General features: G+C 46.6%; 2 protein-coding genes and 1 long non-coding RNA gene across 12 annotated transcripts in view; 2 read left to right on the top strand and 1 right to left on the bottom strand.

Annotated features, from left to right (window-relative positions):
* Positions 1-8326, bottom strand: part of tmod (tropomodulin) — a 51009-nt gene extending 42683 nt beyond the window's left edge. For 4 of the 9 annotated variants that reach the window (XM_015183054.2, XM_015183051.2, XM_015183053.2 and 1 more), the window contains exon 1: positions 7573-8326. In XM_015183054.2, the coding sequence (XP_015038540.2) occupies positions 7573-7836 (264 nt within the window). In that variant the 5' untranslated portion in view covers positions 7837-8326. Of the gene's footprint in view, positions 1-1573; positions 2005-7572 lie in introns of those variants that run through there. The other 5 variants (XM_015183045.2, XM_001357621.5, XM_003736181.3 and 2 more) reach the window with 4 other exon arrangements.
* A 212-nt stretch (positions 8327-8538) lies between these two features.
* On the top strand, positions 8539-10614 carry LOC117183392 (uncharacterized). Its single transcript, XR_004468546.1, has 2 exons — positions 8539-8798; positions 10173-10614. It is a non-coding gene; the product is annotated as an uncharacterized lncRNA (long non-coding RNA).
* A 3014-nt stretch (positions 10615-13628) lies between these two features.
* jdp (DnaJ domain-containing protein) lies at positions 13629-23496 on the top strand. 2 transcript variants are annotated; one of them, XM_015183114.2, is made up of 5 exons: positions 13629-13753; positions 14559-14727; positions 17471-17572; positions 20990-21145; positions 21951-23496. In XM_015183114.2, exons 2-5 carry the CDS (start codon positions 14641-14643, stop codon positions 22203-22205), a joined length of 600 nt encoding a protein of 199 aa, XP_015038600.2. In that variant the 5' UTR covers positions 13629-13753; positions 14559-14640; the 3' UTR covers positions 22206-23496. The 2 variants fall into 2 exon arrangements, with proteins under 2 accessions (XP_015038600.2, XP_003736231.3); XM_003736183.3 differs by having other exon boundaries at positions 13630-13753; positions 20990-21106.
* The last annotated feature ends 238 nt before the right edge of the window (positions 23497-23734 follow it).

The raw sequence follows: 23734 nt of genomic DNA, 5'->3' as shown, positions 1-23734 counted from the left end.
ATAAAAAAAGTGTGTCGATAGCAGCGGCACAGCATAATAAAGCAGAACTTTGCGGGAGGAGAGCAGAGGCTGGCAGAAGGAGAGAGCGTGGACAAGCAAGAGATTAGGCCAGCGAGTGGGGAGAGAGCAGACAGTCAACGTTTATTTTTAAACATATTGAAAAGGCAGCAAGAAGAAGCACAAGAAAAGGGGGAAGAATAAGAACCAGCATCTGCGACCAAGGCAGGGCATATCTATGTAAGGTGCGGCACCACTGCCTTTTGGAGGTGCTTAATTTTGTGCCCTGTCCTTACTATAAACTCGGAGTCAGTCCCCAATATGAGTTAAATGTGGGACTACGACAAGCCAAAACTATTTTCTATACCTGATAGAGAGAGAGATGTTTCTGCCTTCGATCAAGGAGAGCAAGTCTAAGCAGGGTGTGTGTTTTAAGGCACTTTCCTGCCCTGTACTATGTTTGTGGTATGAGGCGACGGACGACAATTCAACACCTTACATGAATTGCCCCTTGGGCCGAGGCAAGCGCAACGAATGAAAACAATTTTATTAAGTGAAAAATACGAAGGCAGAAAATAACCCGCAGCCAAAATAAACAGTCCAAAGGCGAAGGAGGAGGAAGGAGTGGAAAGAGGTATTAGAAGCACTGGGCCGAGGGACAGGAGAGGAGAGGTAGCGAAAGTCCTTGGCAGTGGCTAAAAGTTCGAACACACTGAACGGGTTGCTCTGCCGATGAGGAGGGGAGGATATCTGATTGAAAGATGCGTCGAAGCGTCGCTGTCGCTGTCGCTGTCGCTGTCGATGTCGGCTGCTCACCTTGAACCACAACAAAAGCAACAACACACAACGCACGCACGCACCTGCACGGCAGACACAATTAAGAGCGAAAGAAAACGGAAGCAGACGACAAAATTTTACGAGCCAAGCAGAGCAGTGCAGAGAGAGAGGAAGCAGAGCGGCAGAGCAACAGAGCAGCATAGCAGCATAGCAGCAGGTGACAACATCAGCGACGACGACGATGCTGACGGGCGACTTCTTTACATAAAAGATTGACAAGTGATTTTCACACCCAAGTGGCAAGCGCAGGAAAACACACAGCAAGAGAAGCAACAAGAAAAGCCGAAAGAAGGCCAGGGAAAAGTTTCAAGTTTGGGAAATTTGTTTTCGGGGGGGAAATTGCCGGAGAGCATTGTTCTGCTAAGTCGATAGGGATGCATGCTCCCCCCGTCCGCCCTCTCTCCCACTCACTGTTGAACAGTTTTAATTTGCCAAAGAGTTAAAGAGGAAGAGAGAGAATTGAGTGAATGATTGAATACCAAGACCCAAAAGATGATAAAACACGAGAGGCGAACGAGGAATCGGAACAGACGAGATTATAGGAATACCCTGCCTAGAGTGAAGTACGAGTTGATAACTTAGAATATTATATGCTTGCTATGACATTAAAGGGCATTAAAGCCTTCGGCTTGCCGAATTCATATTTTATTTGCCTGCCAGTCGATGCATGTGATTGATGGGCAGAAGACCACCCCTGAGTCCGGCCCTGAATACGGCCCCCTGGCTATGGGCGACTTACCAAATCTTTTAGGATGGCCATGGCGACCGTTTGGCTTCCTGTCGGGTGGTGGGTGGTGGTCTAATCCGCTTTTGGCAAAATCGAATAGAAATTAGCCTGAATGATTGCGGGGCAATATTCGTATTGCGCACAATTTCAATTGAAATTTTCGTAGTTTTCCTTTCAGAATTTTACAAAATTTTGTTGGATCCCGCACACACACACGCACACAAAACACACACACACGGAGATCGCGCGTCACAAACTACGCAGGAGAGCGATAGAGAGAGCAGGCGGTTAGACGGTAAGAGGGCCAAAAACTAATCTATTTATTTTCCGACTGAATGGGAGATGGATATTGCCATTCCAGCAATAAATCAATAGTTTCGGTGGGATTTAGGAGTGTTTTGGGGGTATTTCGACCGTTTGGCGTTCCTTTGTTTCGGGGTTTTGCGATGCAACTGAAACCAAATCGGAAGCTGCATCGAAATGCAATCAAAGTGCCAATTGACGTCGAGAATCTGGTCGGTTGTTCTCTGCTCAACTCGGCAAAACAATGCAACACAAAACAGTACAATACAATATATTATCCGTCTATATATACATATATCGTAACTTTCGATTTCTGGGCGTTGACAAATTCCTGGCATTTCTGCAAGTACGAACCATTTCGCATACCACCGTCGCGTCGGAAAGCGGAAATCGGCCCTGGCGGCCACTGCGGGCCAAGTGGACTGCCAACTCGAGCTTAACGCGTGGCAGGCATTCCCACACGCCAGGGAACGCCAGCCCGTCCAGGCCGCCCCTCGATTACAGCTCGTTTAATTCGTATATTAATGAGCAAATTAAACGCAAATTGCAGCCAGACTGCAATTATTACATTTCGTTAATTTGCAACTCGAAAAAATTCAGAATATTGTACGAGTGGATGGGCATTGCCATGAAAAAGTCCTCACAGACCAAATAATTAAAAGCTGATATACATATGTTCGATATTATTTTCTAAATTGAATGAAATTTCATTAACTGTAATACGGAAACCTCCTAAAATGAGTTCACTTTTTTGGTATTTTTTTGTATATTTATAGGTTCAGGTTTTCCTTTACTTTAAATAAATAACTGGAAAAAATTAATATCAATCCTCTTTATACGTACATCAGAAGTACGTTCGAGACCCGCGGAAATGCCCATATACAGAAATACAGAAATACGATTATCGAATACATTATGCGGACAGTGGATCAGTCAGAACTGATTCCTGAGAAACTGCGAAAATGTTGATTGAGCTGCTCAAAGTCTGGCCTGTAGTGGGGATCTATTTTGGATCTAAGCCATACTTCAAAATCTTTCTCATTCTTCGATTCAGGGATTTGCTTTAGTTATAAAGTGAATAAAGAATGAGCGGACAGCGGACAGAGTTTCCAATGGGAGCATGGCCAAAATGCAATGGAATTATGAGCCGGATTGGGCGTCAATGCCCCTGTCCTTGTGGGGACTTGAACGAAATCGAAATGCAAATTTATGGATATTATTTATTTATTAAATGTGGATGTGGCTGCAACCAGGGCAGAGCCAGGCCAGTGGACGTGGACACGGCCAAGCTGATTCAGTGTAAACAAGCAGATGTCAGTGTTGTCTGTTCTGTTGTTCGGAATTTCGGAATATTTGTTGAGTTGCTGTTAAATGGGGTTAGGCAAATGTTTAGCCGCCTCGCTCCGTTTGTTCGGCCGAAACTAATTTGCAAATTGCGGCCCAAAGGAGGGCGTCCTTGCGGTGGTGGTGCAGGGTGGCCCTCCTCCCTTGTATCTTAATTTCCTCTGAAAGGAAATGCCAATTGCCTGGGGGAACTATTTGGGGAACTTCCAGGTTGATCCTTTTAAGCGGTCTATGGAATTTTTAGCTAATTGCGAGCGAGGCACCTTCCTCCTTGGCCACGAATTTAATTTGCATTCGGTCGGTCTGGAGCCCCCTTCAAGGGCGCAGTAGGATGTCGAGCGGTCCTCGGCGCGCCCTGTTCAAAGAGAGAGCTCGTGAAAATCTGCAAATTTCCTCATTGATTTGCCAAACAGACAGCATTGTTATTTTAGTTGTTGCGTTGTTTTGCTGCGCCCCTCCCCCCTGGCGGCACCCCCTCCCAGAGTGGGAAAACTACGCAAAACATTTTGTAAATTGAATTTTATTCGTTGAGATTTTTGCGGCCCGCACAAATGTAATTGAAATAAATTCTCAATAGAATAGAATATCCGCCCCAGACACTCGCCCCCATGCACGGAGGAAATTATTTGTTTGCAACGCTCGGAAAACTCAGGGGGAAAATCTGATGGGGAGGGGACTCTGAGCAATGGGCAAATTTCCGTTGCGGCAGGTCAAAGTAGCGGCGGCAGAGAGTGATTTCGGATGAGATCTGGATAAATAAATAAGGAAAAGTGTTTGAAAATTACATGAAATATATGCCAGTCATAAAGCGGATTTTCCTGTGTGCCAGAGGAGTCCAAAAGGGGGCGGGGTGGGTTGCAAGCGGGGAGGGCGGGAGGGGGCTACAAATCGCTCAGTAGAATAAATGGCACGTTCATCATACGCCCCGTGCGCCGCACACACGATTTGGGAGACCTATTTATACACCTACATATGCCCCAGAGCATTTATCTACGAGAAAACATATGCATGTGGGATCGATTCAAGCATACTATATTCCATGTACACGATATATGTTTTGGGGTATGGAGGGGGCCCGAAACTCGTCTGTTTTCACGCAAAGACGTTTGCCTTTCAATTATATAAACATATTTCGATTGTATTCAGTCAACAGGGAGGGGGGATCCGGGAGTGTGTGTGCATTAAAATTATAAATTGTTTGAACAGCCAAAGGCACCAAATAAATAAAACGAGAACGAGAAGGAGAACGAAAGCGAAGCGCATAAATATCTGACCAAATGTACTCGAAATGAGTCAAAATATTGGATGAATAATCACCCGAATAGGGTCAGGAAGGGGGTGGGGCAGCGGCTGGGGCCGTTCGCCTTGGGGACTGCAACAAGTGAATGGAAGCTAAGCGAGCGTCAAAGGTCGCGACAAATGACTGACATTGAATTGTCATCTCGTTGTGCGTCGCCCTCAGAGCAAATGGGCCCACAAATACGAATATAAAGCATCCCCTAACAGATCCAGTATTTCCAAGTTCAAATCTTCTTTCAAAATCATAACACCCACTCTCGGAAAGGGTATATTCCTGCCATTCAACGGATATTTGTTGTGGCAGTGAAATATTTGCTGGCTGACTTCAAGCGGCGCCATCGCTGACATCTGTCAGCGGCGTGGCAAGGGCACGCAATAGTGGATCCTGATTAGGACTGCGGCTATCCGCAGTTCTGTGGAAAGCGCGGGCCAATTTCAAATGAATTTATATCGCAACGGAATCATCATGGAAATAGTTGCGGTCCCATCCGATACGAGACCCAGCTAATCGATTGGAAAGGGCGCACTATCCCTACCTTCTCTCTTCCCCAAGCTGTATCCCCAATCTAATATACATATATGCGCAAACACATCCGCATTAGCCGCACTGCGAAGCAGCGCCGAAGCCCCCATGGATTTCCAATTAATCTCTGCTCAATATTATGATGTCTAATCAACAGAGTTCTGACCGGGACAGGACGTCACAGCGGAGGGACAATGGCTGTCCAGGAAATGCCATTATGTATGTGTGGGAGTGGGAGCATCTGTGTGCTGTAGCCTGGTTATGTGTAGATTTACGGCTTGTTGCACAAATTAGCATGCCCCATTTGACCCGAGAGGCAGGAGCCGGAGTCGGAGTCGGAGTCAGAGTCGGGGCAAAGATTTGCCTAAATACATTGGGAAATGGGAAATGAAATCAGCAAACAGCAAAGAGCCAGCGGACAGCGGAACAACAGTTAAATCAACTGTGAAATTTATGACAGTTTTCCTCGACGTGGGGAAGAGGTAAAAGGGAGAGCCAGAGCCGACCACGGGCTGGGCTCCGACCTTATTTAACTAATTTTGCATCTGCTATTTGAACTCTGGCTCCTAGGCACGTACCCTTGCGGCCGGAACTTTGACCTGTTAAGCGCATAAAAATGACAAAAATGCTACGTGACTCATTAGCAAAAGTTGCAAAGAAAAAAAGGGGGGAAAATGGTGGCGGGGGAAGCGAGAGGCAGAAGTTCAGCAGTTCATGAGCCCTGCCTCGCGTTGCAAAGTCAGAACGGATCCTGACAGGCGGCAACGCAATTAGTTCCATAAGCTGCTCCGCCCGGGGCCAGAAAGAGGCACATAACCCGACGACACATGTGGACACTCCCACGCACATGCATGCACTGGGAGAAAAGATGATCCCCACTTTTTGATCTAACGATGAAGAGCTATCATATATGTACAAGCAAACCGATCGAAAGATTACGCCACGCACGGTGGCAGGTAGAGCTCTGTGCAGTGGTCTTTCTGGTTTTCCACTGCTTTTCCCCGCCCTTTCGTTCAGTGTAATGACAATCCTCACATCCTTATCCACAGGACTCTCTGGCTTACAGCGAAGCTCATGCGTTTTCATTCCCATTTCCATTTCCATTTCGGGCACATAAAAGCCAGCGGCGGCGGCGGCGGCGGTGGCGGCACAAAAAAGAAAGGCCGAACCGACCCCAAAAGCCAATTGCAATGCAAATTTAATTTGGCTGCCATAAAACTCGGGTAAATTCGGTGGCAGAGGAGGAGGAGGGGGGAGTACGGGGGGGGCTGTGGCAGACAGTCGTAAAACAGAGAAACAGAGAAACAGCGGAGAGGCAGAGAAATCGAAGATTCCCGGGGGTGGACCTGGGAGGGGTAGAAAGAGAGGGGCAAAGGGGCGTGTTGCATGCGTGGCTGCCGCGCCAAGCCGGAAATGCAATTTGTAATTTTGTGCAACGATTTGTGGCAATTAATTGCTGCACAAGCGGCGCACTCAGTACGGGCTTGCCCTCCCTGCCCCCCGTCCCACACGGCCGGCACTAGACACCCCGCCGTACTCCTTGAGTACGCGCCAGACCGCAAGACACAAAAACCCCAATATTTATTCTGTTTTTCTGTTTTTTTGTTGCATTTTTATTTTTTATGTTTGCTTTATGTTCGTTTTTTAGTCTTCTTTACTTTTTTGTGCATTTGTTGGCGGCACAGAATTTATTGCATTTAATTTTTGTTACCATTTCTTCGTCTCGGATTTTGTTCTCTGGGTTTCTGTTGACCCGGAGAGGAGGAGGATGGATTCTTGGCATCGGATGTTGCATGGCATCGCGTATTTAAGTGATTTCTGCTCAACAATAATATAATTTTCATTTTTTTATTCGGACGCGGGGCCGTTTTTTGATCCACGGGCTCTCAAGAAAAATTCGAATATCTTTTGTGATAATTTGCGCCGAAATCAAACAGCTGCAAAATTTGTTTTCCTTCTGTTTTCCTGCTTTTCTTCTTCGACTCGATTCGACGTGGCGTCGCCTATAGAAAGTGTGGCCGAACCATGGCGATATATAGCTACATATATCGCGAATATATAGCCATAGATCTCGACCAAATTCGTGTGTGTGCATATAATGAAGGGGGAGATTTATAATATTTGTGGGACCGTATAAACAATTTGCTAAGACGCACATAGAAAAATGGCATTTTGAATAAATAATATACCCAGAGTTCGCCATGTTTTGGCCACTTTCACGAGCGCTCAAAGATCACAAAGGCGAAGGCGGCCAGCAGCGGGGAAGGGCGGGGGAGGAAATTGATAAGGAGATCCCTACATCTGAAATATGATTTATTGGGTTTCATAAGCTGAACGCTTGAAGGAAAGCCAAAAACTATGGAAGAATCTTTTCAGTTATGCATCGATTTCTATGGGTTTCTCGAGTGAGTAAATGGACTGTAACCCTTGTACATATATTGTGCATATACATATATATTAAATACCATAATCCATTATACACTTAAGAGTGAATAAGTTATTGCCATTTAGAGATCTATAAGCCTGGGATGGGAGCACTCACCTCAGTGATTTTCATGGTTCTCTTGACCGTCTTGCGGGTGACTTCAGTTGTCTCCTCGACAACGTCTCCGTCCTCGTCGATGGTCTCGGTGATCATTTTCTCGGTCTCCCCAGGAATGACCTCCTCGGTCCGTTCGGTGACGACGCTGCTCTTGCTTTCGGCATCGGCGTTGGCGTTGGCTTCCGCAGCCGCATCCACATCCGCGTCCGGCTTGGGCTTGGCCTCCTCGGCGGAGCCACCAAAGACATCCTCAATGTCCGACATGATTAGACAGGATTTGTGGGGATTTTCTTGGCTTAGCCTGGGGTTTTGACTCGTTTTTCTTGCGGTTTCTTTGGAGCACTTTCACTTGGTTCGTTCTCCTCTCCGGATCGATCCACTGACACGCACTGGCACTCACTGGTACAACAATTACACACACAACAACAAGAGATATTTCTCGTTTTGTTTTTTCGTTTTCGTTGCCTGAAAAGAATCGGATCGGCCAGAAATGAATATACTTTTTCGGTATTTGACTTTTGGCTCTTGGCAGCCGCTGATTATTATATAAACAAGTGGGGGGCGCCGTTCCTCACTTCACGATCACTGCGCGATCACGTTTTCCTGGACGATAGATAGATATTCTCCTACGGGGTTATCGGTTAACGGTTAATGGTTAACGGTTTACGATGGGATCCTCTGGGATCCTCTGATCTTGGGGATGTAGTGCATTCGATGCTTCCTCTCGGGGCGGTGTTCACTGCATTTGTGAGAGCCACCGCGCGGATTCAGTGGCGACGAAAGGCGCCTCAACAACGAGAACAACGGAGAAAGTGAGACAGGGCGCGAGACAAAGAGAAAGAGAGCGAGAGATAACGGAACAATGGAACAACGGAACAAAGTCGGGTACGCACACGACAAAAGTGAATGAAAAGCGAATCAAACTGAAATTATAGTACAATCAAAAATGCATAATTTCGGTTTGTTTCGCAAATAACGATTACGATCCCGATTCCGATTCAGAGTCTGAATAATCGACGAACACAACGGCAAACACGGCACACGAGGCAAATTACACGATCGATCACGAGTCCGCTGCTGCTGCCTTTGCTTTGCTTCTGCTCTGCTTTTGCTTTGGATTCTGCCGCTGCTGCTGCTCCTAGTTTTTTCTCTGCCTATGTTTCTAAATCTGCTGCCAGAGGCCACCGGAACCGACGCCGGAGAGCAGCAGCACCACCAACAACAAGGTATCTTTGCACAAGGGTGGGGCAGCGTTGTCCTGAGACCACGAGGCGATGGTCGAGGCAGAGCGCTCTCTGGGATTTATTCACCCCACTAGGAGTATACCTTGGCCAGCAGCATATACATAGTCGCAGAGCAGAATGGAAAATTTGTGCAGGAGAGGACGTGGGGGATAGGCTAGAAATAGCACAGCGGCCAGAGGAGATTTCTCTCACGCCCCACGTCTGCCGCTCTCTACTCTCACTGATGCCGCCGCCGCCTCTGGCTCTGGCTCTGCCGATGCTGCCTTTTGCTGACGTACGACTATTTCTCATTTTTGAATGTTGATCTTCGTCTCATTTTTGTTTTTAGTACGGCTGCTGCCTGTTGTTGTTGCTGTTGTTGCTGTTGTTGCTCGCCCTCGGCCAAAACAAAAGAGAATGAGAGGTCCCGCTAATTGTCCGCCTGTTGCAATTTTCCCGTTAGCCGGGCGCTTGCTGCTGCTTGGCTGCCCTGGCGACTGCAATTAGTGCGGCTGCCGCCTGACGTCTGAGGCTCGTCAAATTTGAAACCTCTGCTGGTGCATCGCTCCACCCCACCGCACCCCACCCCACCCCACCCCACACGGAGTCAGTCCCATGTGCGTGGAGCTATTTTCGTGTTCTGTTCCCAGAGCATGCCGTTGAACAATAGGCAGAAAGAGAGAGATGAATGGATGGACTTTGGTGTACGCTCTCCTATCAATAAGAAAATTTAAAGATCATTCTACCCAATCGTAAATCTTATCAGTTGTGATTGTGTTACTGACTTCTATGGAGTATGTGATATAGGGCTCTGTACAGAGAGATGTATTTCCCATATCAATTTCATCCTGTAGCACTTCTCTCCCCCATTCCGTATACCCTCCGAATACCCTCTAAAAAATGATACTCGAAATTGGGCTTCTGCCTCCCTGCATCCATCGCCGTGCATTTGGCCTGCCCGTTGCCGGCGTTCGACAGCTGAGAGGCCAGTGCATCCACATCCATCCCATCCATACAGGGTGCCCCAAGGCGACTGACAGGGCATCTATCAGTCGGCCATCGCCATCTCCATCTCAAGTACCGGACCGCCTGCGCCTTGTGTTCGACTTCCATTTGAATTTGAATTTGAAATTGATTTTGATTAGCAAATGCTTTCAATTGCCGCTGCTGCTCGGAGATACCATTTTGACAGCACCGTGCGGACTTCCTGTATCGCTGTTGGGGGACTGCAAGATATATGAAAGACAAGTGTTCCAATGCCCCACTCCTCCTTCCCCCAACCCCCTTCGCCTTCCCCACGGTACACTGTGTAAACAAAGCGGGAAATACACGCAAGACGAAATATTCTAAAATTAATTTTCGAAAATGTCTTTTCAGCTATCCATCCCCAAAACGCAGCGAGAAGGGAAATGCGACATGAAACGAGACAAATGGCTGTAGATATAGATACATACAACCAATGGATCTCTCCCTCCCCCCCGTCCACTGTCTGATGAGCAAATGCAATTACGGGATACGAAATGGGGCAAGAGCTCCCTACTACCATCTTTGGAGTGACACATCCCACAAAGCCAAAGGATAACACTCATCCCGGTGGGGGGATACTTGTAGTGGGATGTCTAGAGGGGTGTCCATGCCCCACCACAACATCCACTCTCGTGATCCTTTTGGCGTTGTGGAATCAACGCTCAAATATGATTAATAAGTAATTTCTTTGTCAACAACTGGCTGGGGACTGGCGGCTGACGACAGTCACGATAACGAGAGGAACGACAACGACGCCATGGAAATCTTTAATAAAAATACATGCATAAATAAATTATGGGGTAAGCTGGGGAGGGGGAAAAACAAGGGCTACGAGCCGAAAGGAAAGTAAAGGAAAGCGAACGGGTAATAAAACAAAGCGATGACAGCCCCGACATATACTCGCACGCTGTGCAGTCTCTGTTTGTGTACCACCCCACAAAAGATTCGCCCCGGAAGGGGAAGGGGAAGGCGCAAGGGGCCAGTGGGAAGGCGGGAGGGGGGTGTGCAGAGCGTGACCGCACTTCCTTTTGGTCTCCTCACATTTCCTTGGCCTTGGCTCCTGCCTGTTTATTTCACAGTTGTAAATTGCACAAAGTAAATGAAGTACTTTTTATTATAAGCCAACAAGGCAGCAGCCCCCTCCCACCCCCCACACTTCTCTGTCTCTCTTTGTGGCAAGTGTCGTTGACTCTGGATGACCTAGAGACGGTAGGGGGGAGAGTGGCAGAGCGGCATGTGTTACGCACAAAGATAATTCTCGGAAATGGAGAAAAGTTTCGCTTTAGTCTCAATTTTCTCCGAGACACAGAGCCACTTCTCGCATTGACAGAATGCAAAAACGGAAAACCGAAAACGATTTCTGTCGACTTCTCGAGAACCCCCCAGCCCTTAATTGAGTTCGGCGAGAGGTTGAGCAGGAGCGGCAGGGGGAGTGGGATTGGGAGTGGGAGGAAGGGACCATTGAAAAGTTCAGATTTCCTTCTGCCACACACATCCTGGGCCACTCGAGATTTGTTTGGCTTGCGATTTTCCCCTTTAACTGCAAGCCAGGAGAAATTCCGTGAAGAGGCAGACAGAGAGAGAGGAAGAGATGGCCAACAGAGATGAGATGGCTAAGAATGCAGCACAGCCCAGCCCAGCCCTGCCCTGCAGCAATCCGAGCTGAAACGGAAACGGAAGCTCACACTGTGCGAGGTTTTCCATTGCATACTTTCAGGGGGAAGCAGCACTAGAAACCGCAGGAATGCGAGAGATTAGAGGGGGAACACCGTCTGGTATGCATAAATCTGCAGTTGCAAGGAATCTCCGAGAGAATGAGAAATTTTACCCACAATTCTTGAGCTATTTGAAGCCCTCGCTTTACGGAAAATGCTCGCTTATCAGTGCCACAGGGAATGTCGGGGAACGCTCCGCATCTCCAACGGAGGGAAAAACAAAGAGAGACAGAGTGGGGCAAAAGGAGAATGCAATTGCTTTTGGCCAGAAGGTTTATCAGCAGCTGCAGGCTTCGCTTCGTCTGCGGAACGAAATGGTTTGGCATTGTCCCAAGTCCAAATTCAAGTCGGGACACTCCGATGTCCACTCCCAGAGCCGGAGCCAGAGCAGAAGCATCGCTGCGGGCAGTGGACAGTAAACAGCCGATGCAGAAATGGAAATAAATAGTTGCTTTGCTCTTTTGTCTAATTAAAACGTTTCCTTTCGTGCCGTTTCCAAGCACCAGAACCAGAACCAGCCACAGCAACAGCGACAGCGCCATTTGTTGACGTCACACGCACAGCCAGCCCGACGGCCAGCACGTGTGTGTGTGGGACAAGCCTCAAGCGCTCTGGCATATGTATACCCTGTAGTCCCAGAGCACGGAATTGTGCAACCAACATCTCCGAGCTGGACCCCATAGATACGTGGCGTAGATGGCATAAATATGTACCAAAAATCAGTTCCTCATCACACTAGAGCTACCTCAAAAATGGTTCCTCCAAATTAGTAGAGTTCGAATCGGAAGTAGGGGATATCTTCTGGTCGAAGCACCCAGCTCCATCACATTTTCTTGTTTTCTCTGTCTGTGTGCGTGACAGACAAACGCACGGGCGCACTTTCCCCACATTCTCCCCACTCCCAGTCGCACTCGGACTACCACTCTGCAATCGTTAGCTGGTCAAACGGTTTCGTCTTCATTTGGCTCTGATTCTGGTTCTGGCTCTGACCAGACATACGTATGGCCGGAACTGCTTCGCCATTATGATGATTTATGAACGGAAATCATTTTTCGGCCTGGTCAAAGTGGGTACTGGGTGCTGGCAGTAGGCTTTTCCTGCGGCCTGGTGCCCGGTGCCCGGTGCCGGTGCCCGTTGAGGTCTGGTTTTGCGGCCGAGCAAAAGTATGCAACAGTTTTCAATTTCGTTTCCGTTTGCTGCAAACTTTCCTTCACACTTCGATGGCTCTTTTAATTTGAAAACGAATGCTATGCGGCTCCTTTCGTTCGGTTCCGTTCGGTTCGGCAGAGTTCTATTCATTTTGGTTCAGCAGTGTGGCGGTGGTGGGGTTTGGTGTTCGTGGGTGGGGCTGATTTGGGGGAAAGTCTGCCTGACAGCTGTCCGCAGATTGATGGGCTGCTCTTATTTTTTTGGGCATTAATTTCCATCTAACGAATTCGGCAAAACTTTGACAGCTGCGGGAAAGATGAACTTAACTGAAGTGAACTCTTCTTTGTGTTTGGTTTTCGAGCAACAAGTGGACAAAAAGTGCTTCTTTTATGGCAGGTTTTTATGGCAAAAGCTTTAACTGGAGCTAAAGCTGGTCTGCTCTGTTATCTTTGTAAAATAGCTTTTCGGATCAGTTACCTTTTCATAAAAGCTTTTCGAATATGTTAACTTTGCTGAACAGCTTTTCGGCTCTGTTAACTTTTTTCGAATAGCTTTTCGGCTCTGTTAAATAGCATCTTTTTGGTGGAAAATTTAAAAAATCTCTACACTTTGTGTATAAAATAACGTATTGTGTAGGTATATTATTCAATTAAGAGGTCTTTTTCTGAGAAAAGCTGAGTCACAAGCCAGCCACACCTGCCGGCCCCCATAAAATAACCGAAATAGTTATGGCTGAGGGAAAGGCACAAGTAAGTCGTCCAAGCAATTACTTTAAACTCATATCATTTTAATATAAAAACATCGATTATTTATAAGAAAAAAATCGATGACATCGTTGTTGGCATCGTGTTGCTTTTTGCCTTTGCTTCGTGGTTTCTGCGGCAAGGTAGAACTGCAGAGGGTATGGCTATTCCGGCGCGTAAAAGGCGCCTCTATCAGATTTTCGATTTCTGCGTCGGTTCGGCTCGGTTCGGTTCGTCTCTGTGCTGCGTCAAGAAAATAAGCTCAGAAACAAAACGAATTTCGACGCGTTACCAGCAACATCGTGAGCGCTCGCTTGGCCGCAAAGTAAATAAATAGCTCCAAAGCATACACACAGGGAACCGAGAGTGGGAGCTCGAGACAGAGAGAGAGAGAGAGAGCGAGTTGAGATTGGCAAAAAGAGAGTGTGTGGGCGCCAACCAGAGAGAAACTTCCAGCATAGTAGTCTCTGCTGCAATCCACGATTCCGTTTTCCGTTTAGTTGATGCAATTCTGAGTGCGGAGAAACAATCAACAATCAACAGTTAAACAATAGTTATTGTTGTTGTTTAGTGCGGTGTTAACAAAGTGCTAGAGAACTGAAACACACACAGAAGAAAAAGAGAGCTGAAAAAAAACAGTGAAAGTGAACTGCGCCTCCGTGCCTCTGTGGCTCAATCTCAATCCGAAACTGAAATCGAAAAAAAACCCAAACAAATACAAACCCAAACCAGATCTTTCAATTGATTGTCGAGCGATTTCTGTATTTCGTTTGTGCATAAAATAAAGCCCTATTTTTAGTTGTTAATTGCTCGGACTAGAAGGTCACTCGCTCCCCTGTCGATAGTTATTGAATCATATGATACGAACCAGAGTTCTGTACACCCTCAATCGATCTTAAAAGATATGTAAAGACTGCCTGATGCGTGAAGTGGCCCTGAATAGTTTCCTTTTTTTTACGTTGCTTGTCACCATTTATTTGTACCTGGATGTTATTGTTTTGATCCTAAGGGCGTTAAACATTTGTCCGTGAAACGAAATAAATTCAAGCTCAAATCAGTCACGAGTCGAAAGCTCCGTTTTATTCTATAACGTTCTATTAACCCTATAAACGGAATCCGCTACCCCGCAGAAACAGAGAGAGAGAGAGAGAGAGCGAGAGCGAGAGAGAGCGAGAATCCCAACCGATCCCAGGAAAGAAAGATCCCGACGCAATGAGCGCCGTCGATGCCATCATCAACTACAAGCGTAGTCCCAACGAGGACTTTTACGCCCTGCTCCACTGCGATGAGACCTCGTCGGTAAGTGCACCCACCCCACCCACAGGACGTTAGGGATAATGAAGGTGACCCATAAAAACCCATTTAAGTTCTCAGAGCATTTAATTGGGGTCTAATCCTGAAAAGTTTGCAAATTCGAAAAGAGTTCTGTTCATGCGCCACCTTGAAATCGTGATATCTCTTATTGCCCGCAATTCGCACCGCCCTCCACGCACGAACGTGGAATCATCCGAGCTCTGGCTTCGGCTTCCATCTCTGATATTGAGGTGAGAGATTTAGCTTTGGGAATTAGTTTCAATTACACAAGCAGTCGTCGTAGATTGGGGGAATTGGCACTGATCTGTCCTCCCCCAGATCCAGCGCTAAGTGAAAACCATATCAGAGTTTCAGAGCAGCTCAAGAACTTTCCTGAGCTCCTCTCAAAGTGGAATTAAGGAGCATCCGTCTATCCCTCTAATACTCTGCTCCTCTGCTGACAGGCAGAGGCAATCCCCAGCAGCTTAATGGCATTTTGGCACATGACATTGCCATTCATCTTGAGCTGTTCGATTTTCGGGCTCAGTAAATTTCAATGCTCGGAAAGGCAGTGCTGTAATCAAATTTATTGGCCCGGAAAATGCGTATACCTTTGGCAATTTTCAGAGCTGTCGATTGCATCAAGAACAAATCTATTGAATTATGCATCAGCAGAGCAGTCGAGCACTCGCGCTGTGGCCAGGCTGTGGACAGGAGCCTAAGCCTGGTTTTGAATTGATTTCATCAAATATTCCCCCCTGAGTGTGCCGCAGATACATGTCTCTTGGGTGTTGGGGCGGGCAAGAGAAAGGGGAAGGAAAATAGCTTGGGTTAAGCATTATGGCCTGGCCTCCATCACGTACTCGTAGTCTCCGATGACCCGCTGACGTTTGTTTGTCCAAGACTCTTACACAGCACACATTCCCGTCACCCTTGACCATCGAACGACTGGGGCGATTGCAACAGCCGAGCGGAGGGTCCATTGTCATGCAGATTAGTTGGCAATTGTTCTCGGGAATCGAATTTGCATACCAACCCAAGACAGACAGACAATCCGAGCAGTTCCAGCAATCTATGCACTTCAGACAATCCACTGGACAAACTTGAAATGTTTTCGGGGCTAATTTGCAGTGGGATCTGCTCTGGCCGCCTATCTAGAATCTGGAATCGCATACTTGTCCAATAGAAGTGATGCAGCGGAATTAATCAAATGGAAATGATTCTCCTGGGATACGATTGCTATGCAAAATTCAGAGACAGATATAGATACAGATACAGATATTTAATTGGGGCCATTCAATGGCAACAGGCAATTTGTTAATGCGATTGCGGATTCAAACGATTCCAAAGATTCCAAAGGGGAGCGGTGAATGGGAATGCGTTCTGTGATTCCTCAAAGGAATTCAAGCAAGGGGAAAGGGGCATCCCCCGTGGATGCCACAGATTCCATTTGGCTAATTATAGGAGAATCTCTCGGTCTATCTGTCCGTTTATTCGTCGACTGTACACCGTACATCTAGACGTATGAAGAATATTAATTGCGCTGCAATTAATTATACGCCCCGTTGCAGTGCATTTGGCTCAGCGAAAGGCAGCAAATGAAATGGTAAAGCGTTCCATTTGACCTATAAAATATCCATGCTTTTGATGGTCTTATTTTTTGCGCAATGAAAATTCTAGAAAACGGTAGAATGACCCAAATAAATTCGCTCTCTGGCTCTGCCTTTTGATATTTGCTCTCTGTTTTTGTTTGAGAGGCAGACAATGGACTCGAAAATGGAATCAAAGTAAAGCAGGGGCCAGCCGCCGCTGGGCAGAGTCTCCCTCTCCCTCTCTCTGTATGTCTCTCTCTCTGTGTATCCTTTGTGTGTCCTTTGTGTGCCCCGCTTGATGGTGCGCGAAAAGCCATTTCCATTTACAAGACAATCAACAGGCTGCTTTGTGCTAGGGATAGTGGATGATGCTTCTGGTTCCCCGCCAGCATCCTCCTCCCTCTGGGCACTTGTTCCAGGGCTAGTGCCAGTGCCAGAGCCAGTGCCAGAGTCATTTTGATGTCTTTTATCCGACGGCCAACTTGTTGCTCGGTTTCAAGACACTTTCGACTTAATTAATTTCAATTGTTGGCCAATTGTTGTCGACAGCCAACAGCCCTTTCGTCAGTGTCAAAGTCGGTGTCAGTGTCAGTGTCATAAAAAGGGGAATAGTTGAGTGAGAATTAATTTGGCAACAGCTTTTAAGCCTCCTCTGTTGGCTTTTCCTTTCTAGAGCTGGAGCTGGAGCTGGACTGGGGCTGGAGCAACAGCTTTTCTATTACTTTAAGTGGTTTTCAGCATCGCACGAACAATTCACCGAAACACTTTTCAACCCGTTTTCCCTCCCAGTTTTAATGTTTGCCCCATTGTTGATTCGTTGTTCGGTTGTGGTTTTCGTGTCGGGCAGATACGACCACCGTTTGATGGGTCCATTCCGCCTGCCCCCGACAGGCCTGCCACATGACTTGCGATATCCTTCGAAGACCCCGCTCATCCTTCGGAAATCTGCATTACAAGCAGACAGGCACACATGAATGTATGTCTCTGGCTGTTTCTCTGGGGGCTCTTGCTATGATGATGTTTTTCCAGAGAACGGAGCACGAACACTTTAAAAATTAATGCCACAAAATGCTTAGTTAATTTGCAGCAAAAAGAGAATTTCTTATCGCAATTCACTTAACGAGCCCCAATCCCTGTGCTATTTGTTCTCGTTTCAGCCCGAGCAGATCCAGGCGGAGTACAAGGTGCTGGCCCTCCAGTACCACCCCGACAAGAACAGCGGCGACAAGGAGGCCGAGGCCAAGTTCCAGAACCTAAAGGTAAGCGAACGGGAAGACGGCTCGAAAAGAACAGACACCCAGAACAAGGAGCAGAACAAGGACTCCGACCAGAGTCGAGTTCCAGTCCCGTCCCGTGCCCTGTAATGAAGAAAAGGCAAGCGTTTCAACATTTTGCATATTTAATGAAGTTTTCACTTGCGAAAGTGTGGGAGTGGCATGTGGCATGAGGCATGAGGCAGGGCCCCCATGGGGACGTTGTAAATTTGACAGCCTGTGGGCCAATATGTTCGAGAACAAAGTTGCCGAAGCGGGCTCAAAATTAAAAGATGTTTAAGCCGAATGCATGCGAGAGGAACAAGAACAGGAGAGGATAACAACCTTTCAGATACCTCCCAGTCCTCTGGCATTGATGGCCTCATGTGGGGGACGATTGCCGAGAAGGGAGGAGATAATTGCTATTCCTTCGGAGAAACACAAAAGTTTGGAACTTCACAAAACCAAAACTGGTTTCAAAGTTTGAACTATTGTATAGGTTATCCCTCAGTACAGACAGTGTCGTGCTGATGCTGGAAGGGAATGGGAATGGTTGCAGTGCCCCCACGATTCCTCGGAATATATTTGGGTATTCTGGCGGGAGATAGTATCTCCGTGGGTTTTAGAATGCGAACAAATGAGAACAAAGTTCCAAAAGTTGCGAGGCCACAAAGACGATTGCCACAAGGCAACTATGTGTGTTCCAGCAGAATACACATCGATGCATGGGCTTCAGTGGGATGGATCGGAGATGCAGATATGTAGGCCCGACACCTGGGAACTGTTAAAGCTATAGAGAGTGCTTGAAAATACTACACATCTATAGGATCCAGGCTATCTATAAAATATCCCAGAAGGAGCCCCAAAGGTCCCTAAAGGAGGTCAACCAGAGTGAAACAGAACTATGATGATGGAACCGTAGCTACATAGAACACCTACCCTTCAGCCATTCAGCTCTTCAGCCCTCTAGCCCCCTCTTGGGATAGTTTCAGTAATTAGCTGAAGGCCCACTCAACCGAAGGCTCAATCCATTCAAAGTCGTGTCTGTCAGCGGGGGAAAGTTTTAAGCTGCATTAAACAATGGATCCCAGCAACCCAAACACACACACACACACACATGCACTTAGCCCACTTCCAAACACGCACAAACACACACACACACACTCACACGGATACGCACCCTCAGCCTCAAATTGAATTTTCCGAGCAACAAAAGAAAAACAAGGCGCCAGCGATGAGATAAAATCAATTACCTATATATTATATATAGTATATTATTTTTGTTGAAAACGTTTATTGATTTTTCATGTCAAAGCATGAAACATTATCGGGACCACAAATGCCGGGAGGGGCCGAGGATTGTTAGAGCCTGAAAATTCATTAATGTGTGGATGAAAGAAAAAACACACAATTTTAATGGACGGGCAGTGGGAGATGTCTTTGGTCCTGCCACAGGTAGGGGAAAGGTGGCGGTAGAGGGGTGTGCTTCCACTTGGGGGATGATTTGATTTACCGAGTGGAGAATTCATTTACGGGAATCTGCGACAGGGTGCTGTGAAGAATGATGAGCGGTCCTGTACTCTATGAATGACTCTCAGCCCTACCTGTACTCCAATATATTTCAACAGATACTCTTTGGACTGAATTAAGGTGTTAGAAAAGGTCCAAAATGAATCGTATATGATGAATACTCCGTGTTCATACATTTGTACAAACTAGAGTTCGATAGAAAGGACTTGAGGGTTCCCTCCATTAAATATCCCTCGAAGCCATGATGCCAGTCTGTTTGAAGACACAAATAGAAGCCTCCTACCAAAGAGAGGTGGGTGCATAAGCCTGTAGTCCCTGAATATGCATGAGGGTCCTGTGCAGACACTCACAATTTCCTCATAATGATAGTTATGGCAGTTCAGGAGCTTGTTCCCCACAATTTACAGCTCGTAAAGTCTCGGACACGTGTGTCGTAAAGATGTCTGAATGTGCAGGAACGGAGAGCGGAGAGCCGGGCGAAGAAACAGAGGCAGGCTTTACGGCCAGGCCATAAAGCAAAGCCAGCCCGGAGACCATGAAACGTTTAAAGTGAAATGTGGAGATTCGGAGGAGTCACAACATGCCCCACATTCCCCAGAGGCTATGCAAATGAGGAAGGGCGTCGTCGGCAGAGGAGCAGGAGGCCCTGCCATGATCCTGACTTCATTTTCAACATGCAACCAACAACCAACAAATTACAACACAATTTGCTGTTGGCAGGCTGGCCCCAAAAGTGGCCCCAAAACGGGAATCGCAGGGCGGACGGTGATCAAGACTTCGAAGGAGTTTTCGTTTTGATTCCAGTCGGGTGCAGTTTCTCTAATTGCCACTCGGCAGGAGCTTAAAATATTCTTAGAATATAACTAATTGAACACAAACAAGCTGGCAAGCATCCTTTAAGGCCTCCTGTCAGTCAGTCAGTCAGTAAGAGTCCCGAGTCCCGTTGTCCTGTTTGCCGACCCACATAATCAGTGAGTAGTAAAATAATTGATTATCATGTAGACACGGCCCCGAAAAGCGTTCCCCGAACAATAAAACAGCAGGGCGGCCGATGAAAACTCACAGCTCCAATGAGTGTGCCGTGTGTGTGTTTGTGAGTGTGCAACAAGCGTATCAGTGTCCGTCTCTGTGTCTCTACCATCGCTTTGTGTATCTGCTTGGGTGTTGGTGTTGGTGTTGGGCCTGGACGTAAAAGTAGTCGAGATATAAATCCAGCCCAAGCAGAGCTATCAAAGCCACTTGAGCGTGCAAATATGTGAGGGCTAGATAGAGCCCCTGCCCCTGCCCCTGTGTGGTATGGTGTGTGTGAATCACGGACATGCCAATAAGTGTGCCATAGACCCGTCCTCAAAGCCGTATCCTGGCTTATGAAATTGATTAACATGCTAAGGAAAGGCATCCGAAATCTCTGCAGCTGTTGATTTTGCACTTGAGCAAATCTGACTTTCATGAGGCCACACGGCGGGGCGGGGCGGTGCGTTGCGGGGCCAATACTATTATGTGTGGGCCCTCCTCCCGCCTCCCCGGCACAGAAGGCCTATCGGACGGCAAGTAAATGGGTTTATCCCTTCACACATTCTGTTGTGTAAAATGGAAATGAATTCAAGAAAAAATGCAACATTTTAGGGCCAATTATTTTTTGAATTCGATGAAACAGAATCGAAGATCAAAGGAAGCACCCAAATCGATAAGAATCCCAGCAATACGGCCAAAACTTTACTGGAACTGAAGTTAAGATGAAATACCACCAAAACTGCTTATATATTTCTATGGGTAGCAGCGACATTCACCCCTGCCTCTATCCAATTTATGCGCTATATCAATGGTATTCCGAGTTCTGTGCCACTTCTATTTCATTTACGTATGCCTGTGTTTTTCTTCAATTCTTCGCAGGAGGCCAAGGAGACCCTTTGCGATCCGGAGAAGCGGGCCGTGTACGACAAGTGGCGCAACAGCGGCATCTCGATGAGCTACAAGCAGTGGCTGGGCATGAAGGAGCATGTCGGTCAGGTGAGAAGATACACGATTGCCGAGAAAGTGGATAAAGAGGTATGCGTATGGGCCAGGAACAGCAGACAGTACGAGAAACCCGTCGGAGAAGTAGTCACCTCTACCTCTCTCTCTCTCTCTCTCTCTCTGACTCTCACTCTCTCGCTCTCTCTCCCCTCCGTAGCACAGCACTCACTCCCCCACTCTTTGCGGCACAAAGGCGCAAGCCGAGTGCCCGCTTACTTATTATCCGACTCCTTTGTCCTTTAGCATCCCCGCTGCACTGCGTCAACACCTGACCTTGTTTCGGCTGTTCCCCAGTTGTTTGTTGTTTCCCAGGCAGCTAATGAAATTTGTAATCCAAGCTGGAGTCGCTTTTTTGTTGCGCCACAATTAACGTGATTATTCAACCGACCCCCACCCGCCCACGTCCAAGCCCACACCCCCTCTGCTGCCCCCAAGGCAATTTCCGCTGCCGGGCAGAGCGGAAATTGTCGCGCATCCATCAGCGGCGGACACTGTCCCCTGGAGTCCCGTGGAGTGGGAAAATATCCTCGTTTGCAAATCCAATTTAACTCAAGTTTTAGTGTAAACAAAATTATACACCCCCAAACCCCCCCTGTACATAGTATATTTCTCTCTCTCTCTCTCTCTCGCCCTGCTCCTGAGTGCCCCACCGAATGTCTACCTATCTTGAATGTGCCTCTTCATCCAACTATGTGTGTCTATGTGTGCGTGTGTTTTGTGCATGCCCCAAGGAGTGCATGCCAGTCATTGGCCCTCCTACCAAACCACAGAATTCTCAATTAATGTCAATTTTCATCCTCTCCCGAATGACCCCGAACAATTCCAATCGAAATCAAAGTCGATGCATTGGGTCACCCCAAAGACCAAGGATCGCATGTTGCCGGAGACCGCAGATGGAGCTGGAATCGGACCGGGAGCTGGAGCTGGAGCCGGGGCTGGGTGCAGCAGTGGCGGGCTGACCGCAGCCTCCCCCAATCCGGCCCATCGCCGTGCCTCTGAGGGCGGGGCCGCACTCTACTACGGCGGACGGAAGACCGAGTGGGGGGCCGAGAACACGGATGTGGCCAACAAGTTCCGCAACTACGAGATCTAAACAGCAAAGAGCAAAGAGGCGATGGGGGTGAGGTGTAGGATGGGATTGTTTAGAGGCCGGCTTGTGGCCGATGGGAGTTTCAATTTAAACATATATACAAGCATATATCAAAGCAAAGGATCGGCAAGATGATCGTCCAGCAGAGTGCAGAAAGCAAATTATTCCATAAACGTTAATGCAATTATATCAAAATATTCAACAAGAACAAAACAAAAGAAATCAAAACAAACTTATTATCGATGTGAAGTTAATGCGTTGCAAACATACATACTACAGAGCACAGATACTCTCTCTATTATAGATACGATACTCTTTATATAGGTGTACAAAAGATATAGAAAAATGGTAATATATATTTATGCGAAGAAACTGTAATTTCAATAAACGATAATTGATAAATGAGAAACGATAATCGATAAACGGGAAACGAGAAAAGAGGAGGCATAGCGTGTGCGGCAACAATTTTAAGTTAAACTTTAAAGATAGTAAAATTTTAACGATGAATATACCATATACAGATGCTGTTTACTATATACACAATATATACAGACATATATACCTATATTTATGTGAAACCGTGTATTTGTATATCGATGTTGAATGTGAATGTGTACCATGTGCCCCCAAAGACAATCCCTTGGCAAGACATACTGAAAATTAAACTATGACTTAACTTAAACTGAAACTAAAACTAAAACTAGTGAACAGAGACACCCACCACAACGCGAAAGCGGAACCGGAAACGAGTTCGGTCCATTACACACACACAAACACACTCAAACCCATGCAAATACACACACACATTAAAAATGGAAAACACATACATATATAATAAAGCGAATTTAATCTTTATACACAAGAAAAAAGAAACAAGAAACATGAAACATGAATCATTTGCATAGTCAAAAGAACTTTCACTCGGTGTCCTTTCAATTGCAACTTGAATTGCAGCAAAACTCCACAACTGACAAACTATTTTATTTACTAGAAGAAAAACAAAACGATATATCGAGAGATATGTAAGAAAACTACAAAAAAAGAATAAGAGAAATTTATATAAATGTTTTGACGGATAGAGCGGTGAACTTTTCAACTTATACTCGTACGCATATACAAGCCCCAGATCCCCAGAAAAAGACAACAAGAATTACTGTCATATTATATTCTACTATTACTATTATGCCAAAGAGCAGATAAGAAACCACACGTAATTACTAAATGTTGTTGCCGGAATCAAAGGCATTACATACTCGTATATCTACAAATACACACATATGGATGTTTGTTTTAAGACATACTTATTGAATTTATTCAAATACACACATATTGCGGATAGAACCTATGATGGACCCGGATGGACCAGACCCGATTCGTAGAAGCAGCTGCATGCCAAAGGCAGGATACGGATTCCCCTCCTTCTCCTTTAGAAGAGAATCCCATCGGGGAATTCCAGCTACTAGCAAATTATTAATGTTGGTTAGACCTAAACTAAAAAAAAAGTTGGACAATTGTAAGCGGAAAATGAAATG

The sequence above is a fragment of the Drosophila pseudoobscura genome, chromosome 2, assembly GCF_009870125.1.
Source record: "Drosophila pseudoobscura strain MV-25-SWS-2005 chromosome 2, UCI_Dpse_MV25, whole genome shotgun sequence".
NCBI classification, from domain to species: Eukaryota; Metazoa; Arthropoda; class Insecta; order Diptera; family Drosophilidae; genus Drosophila; species Drosophila pseudoobscura.
The sequence above is the reverse complement of the archived record's forward strand: the minus strand, read 5'-3'. Positions and strand labels throughout refer to the sequence as shown.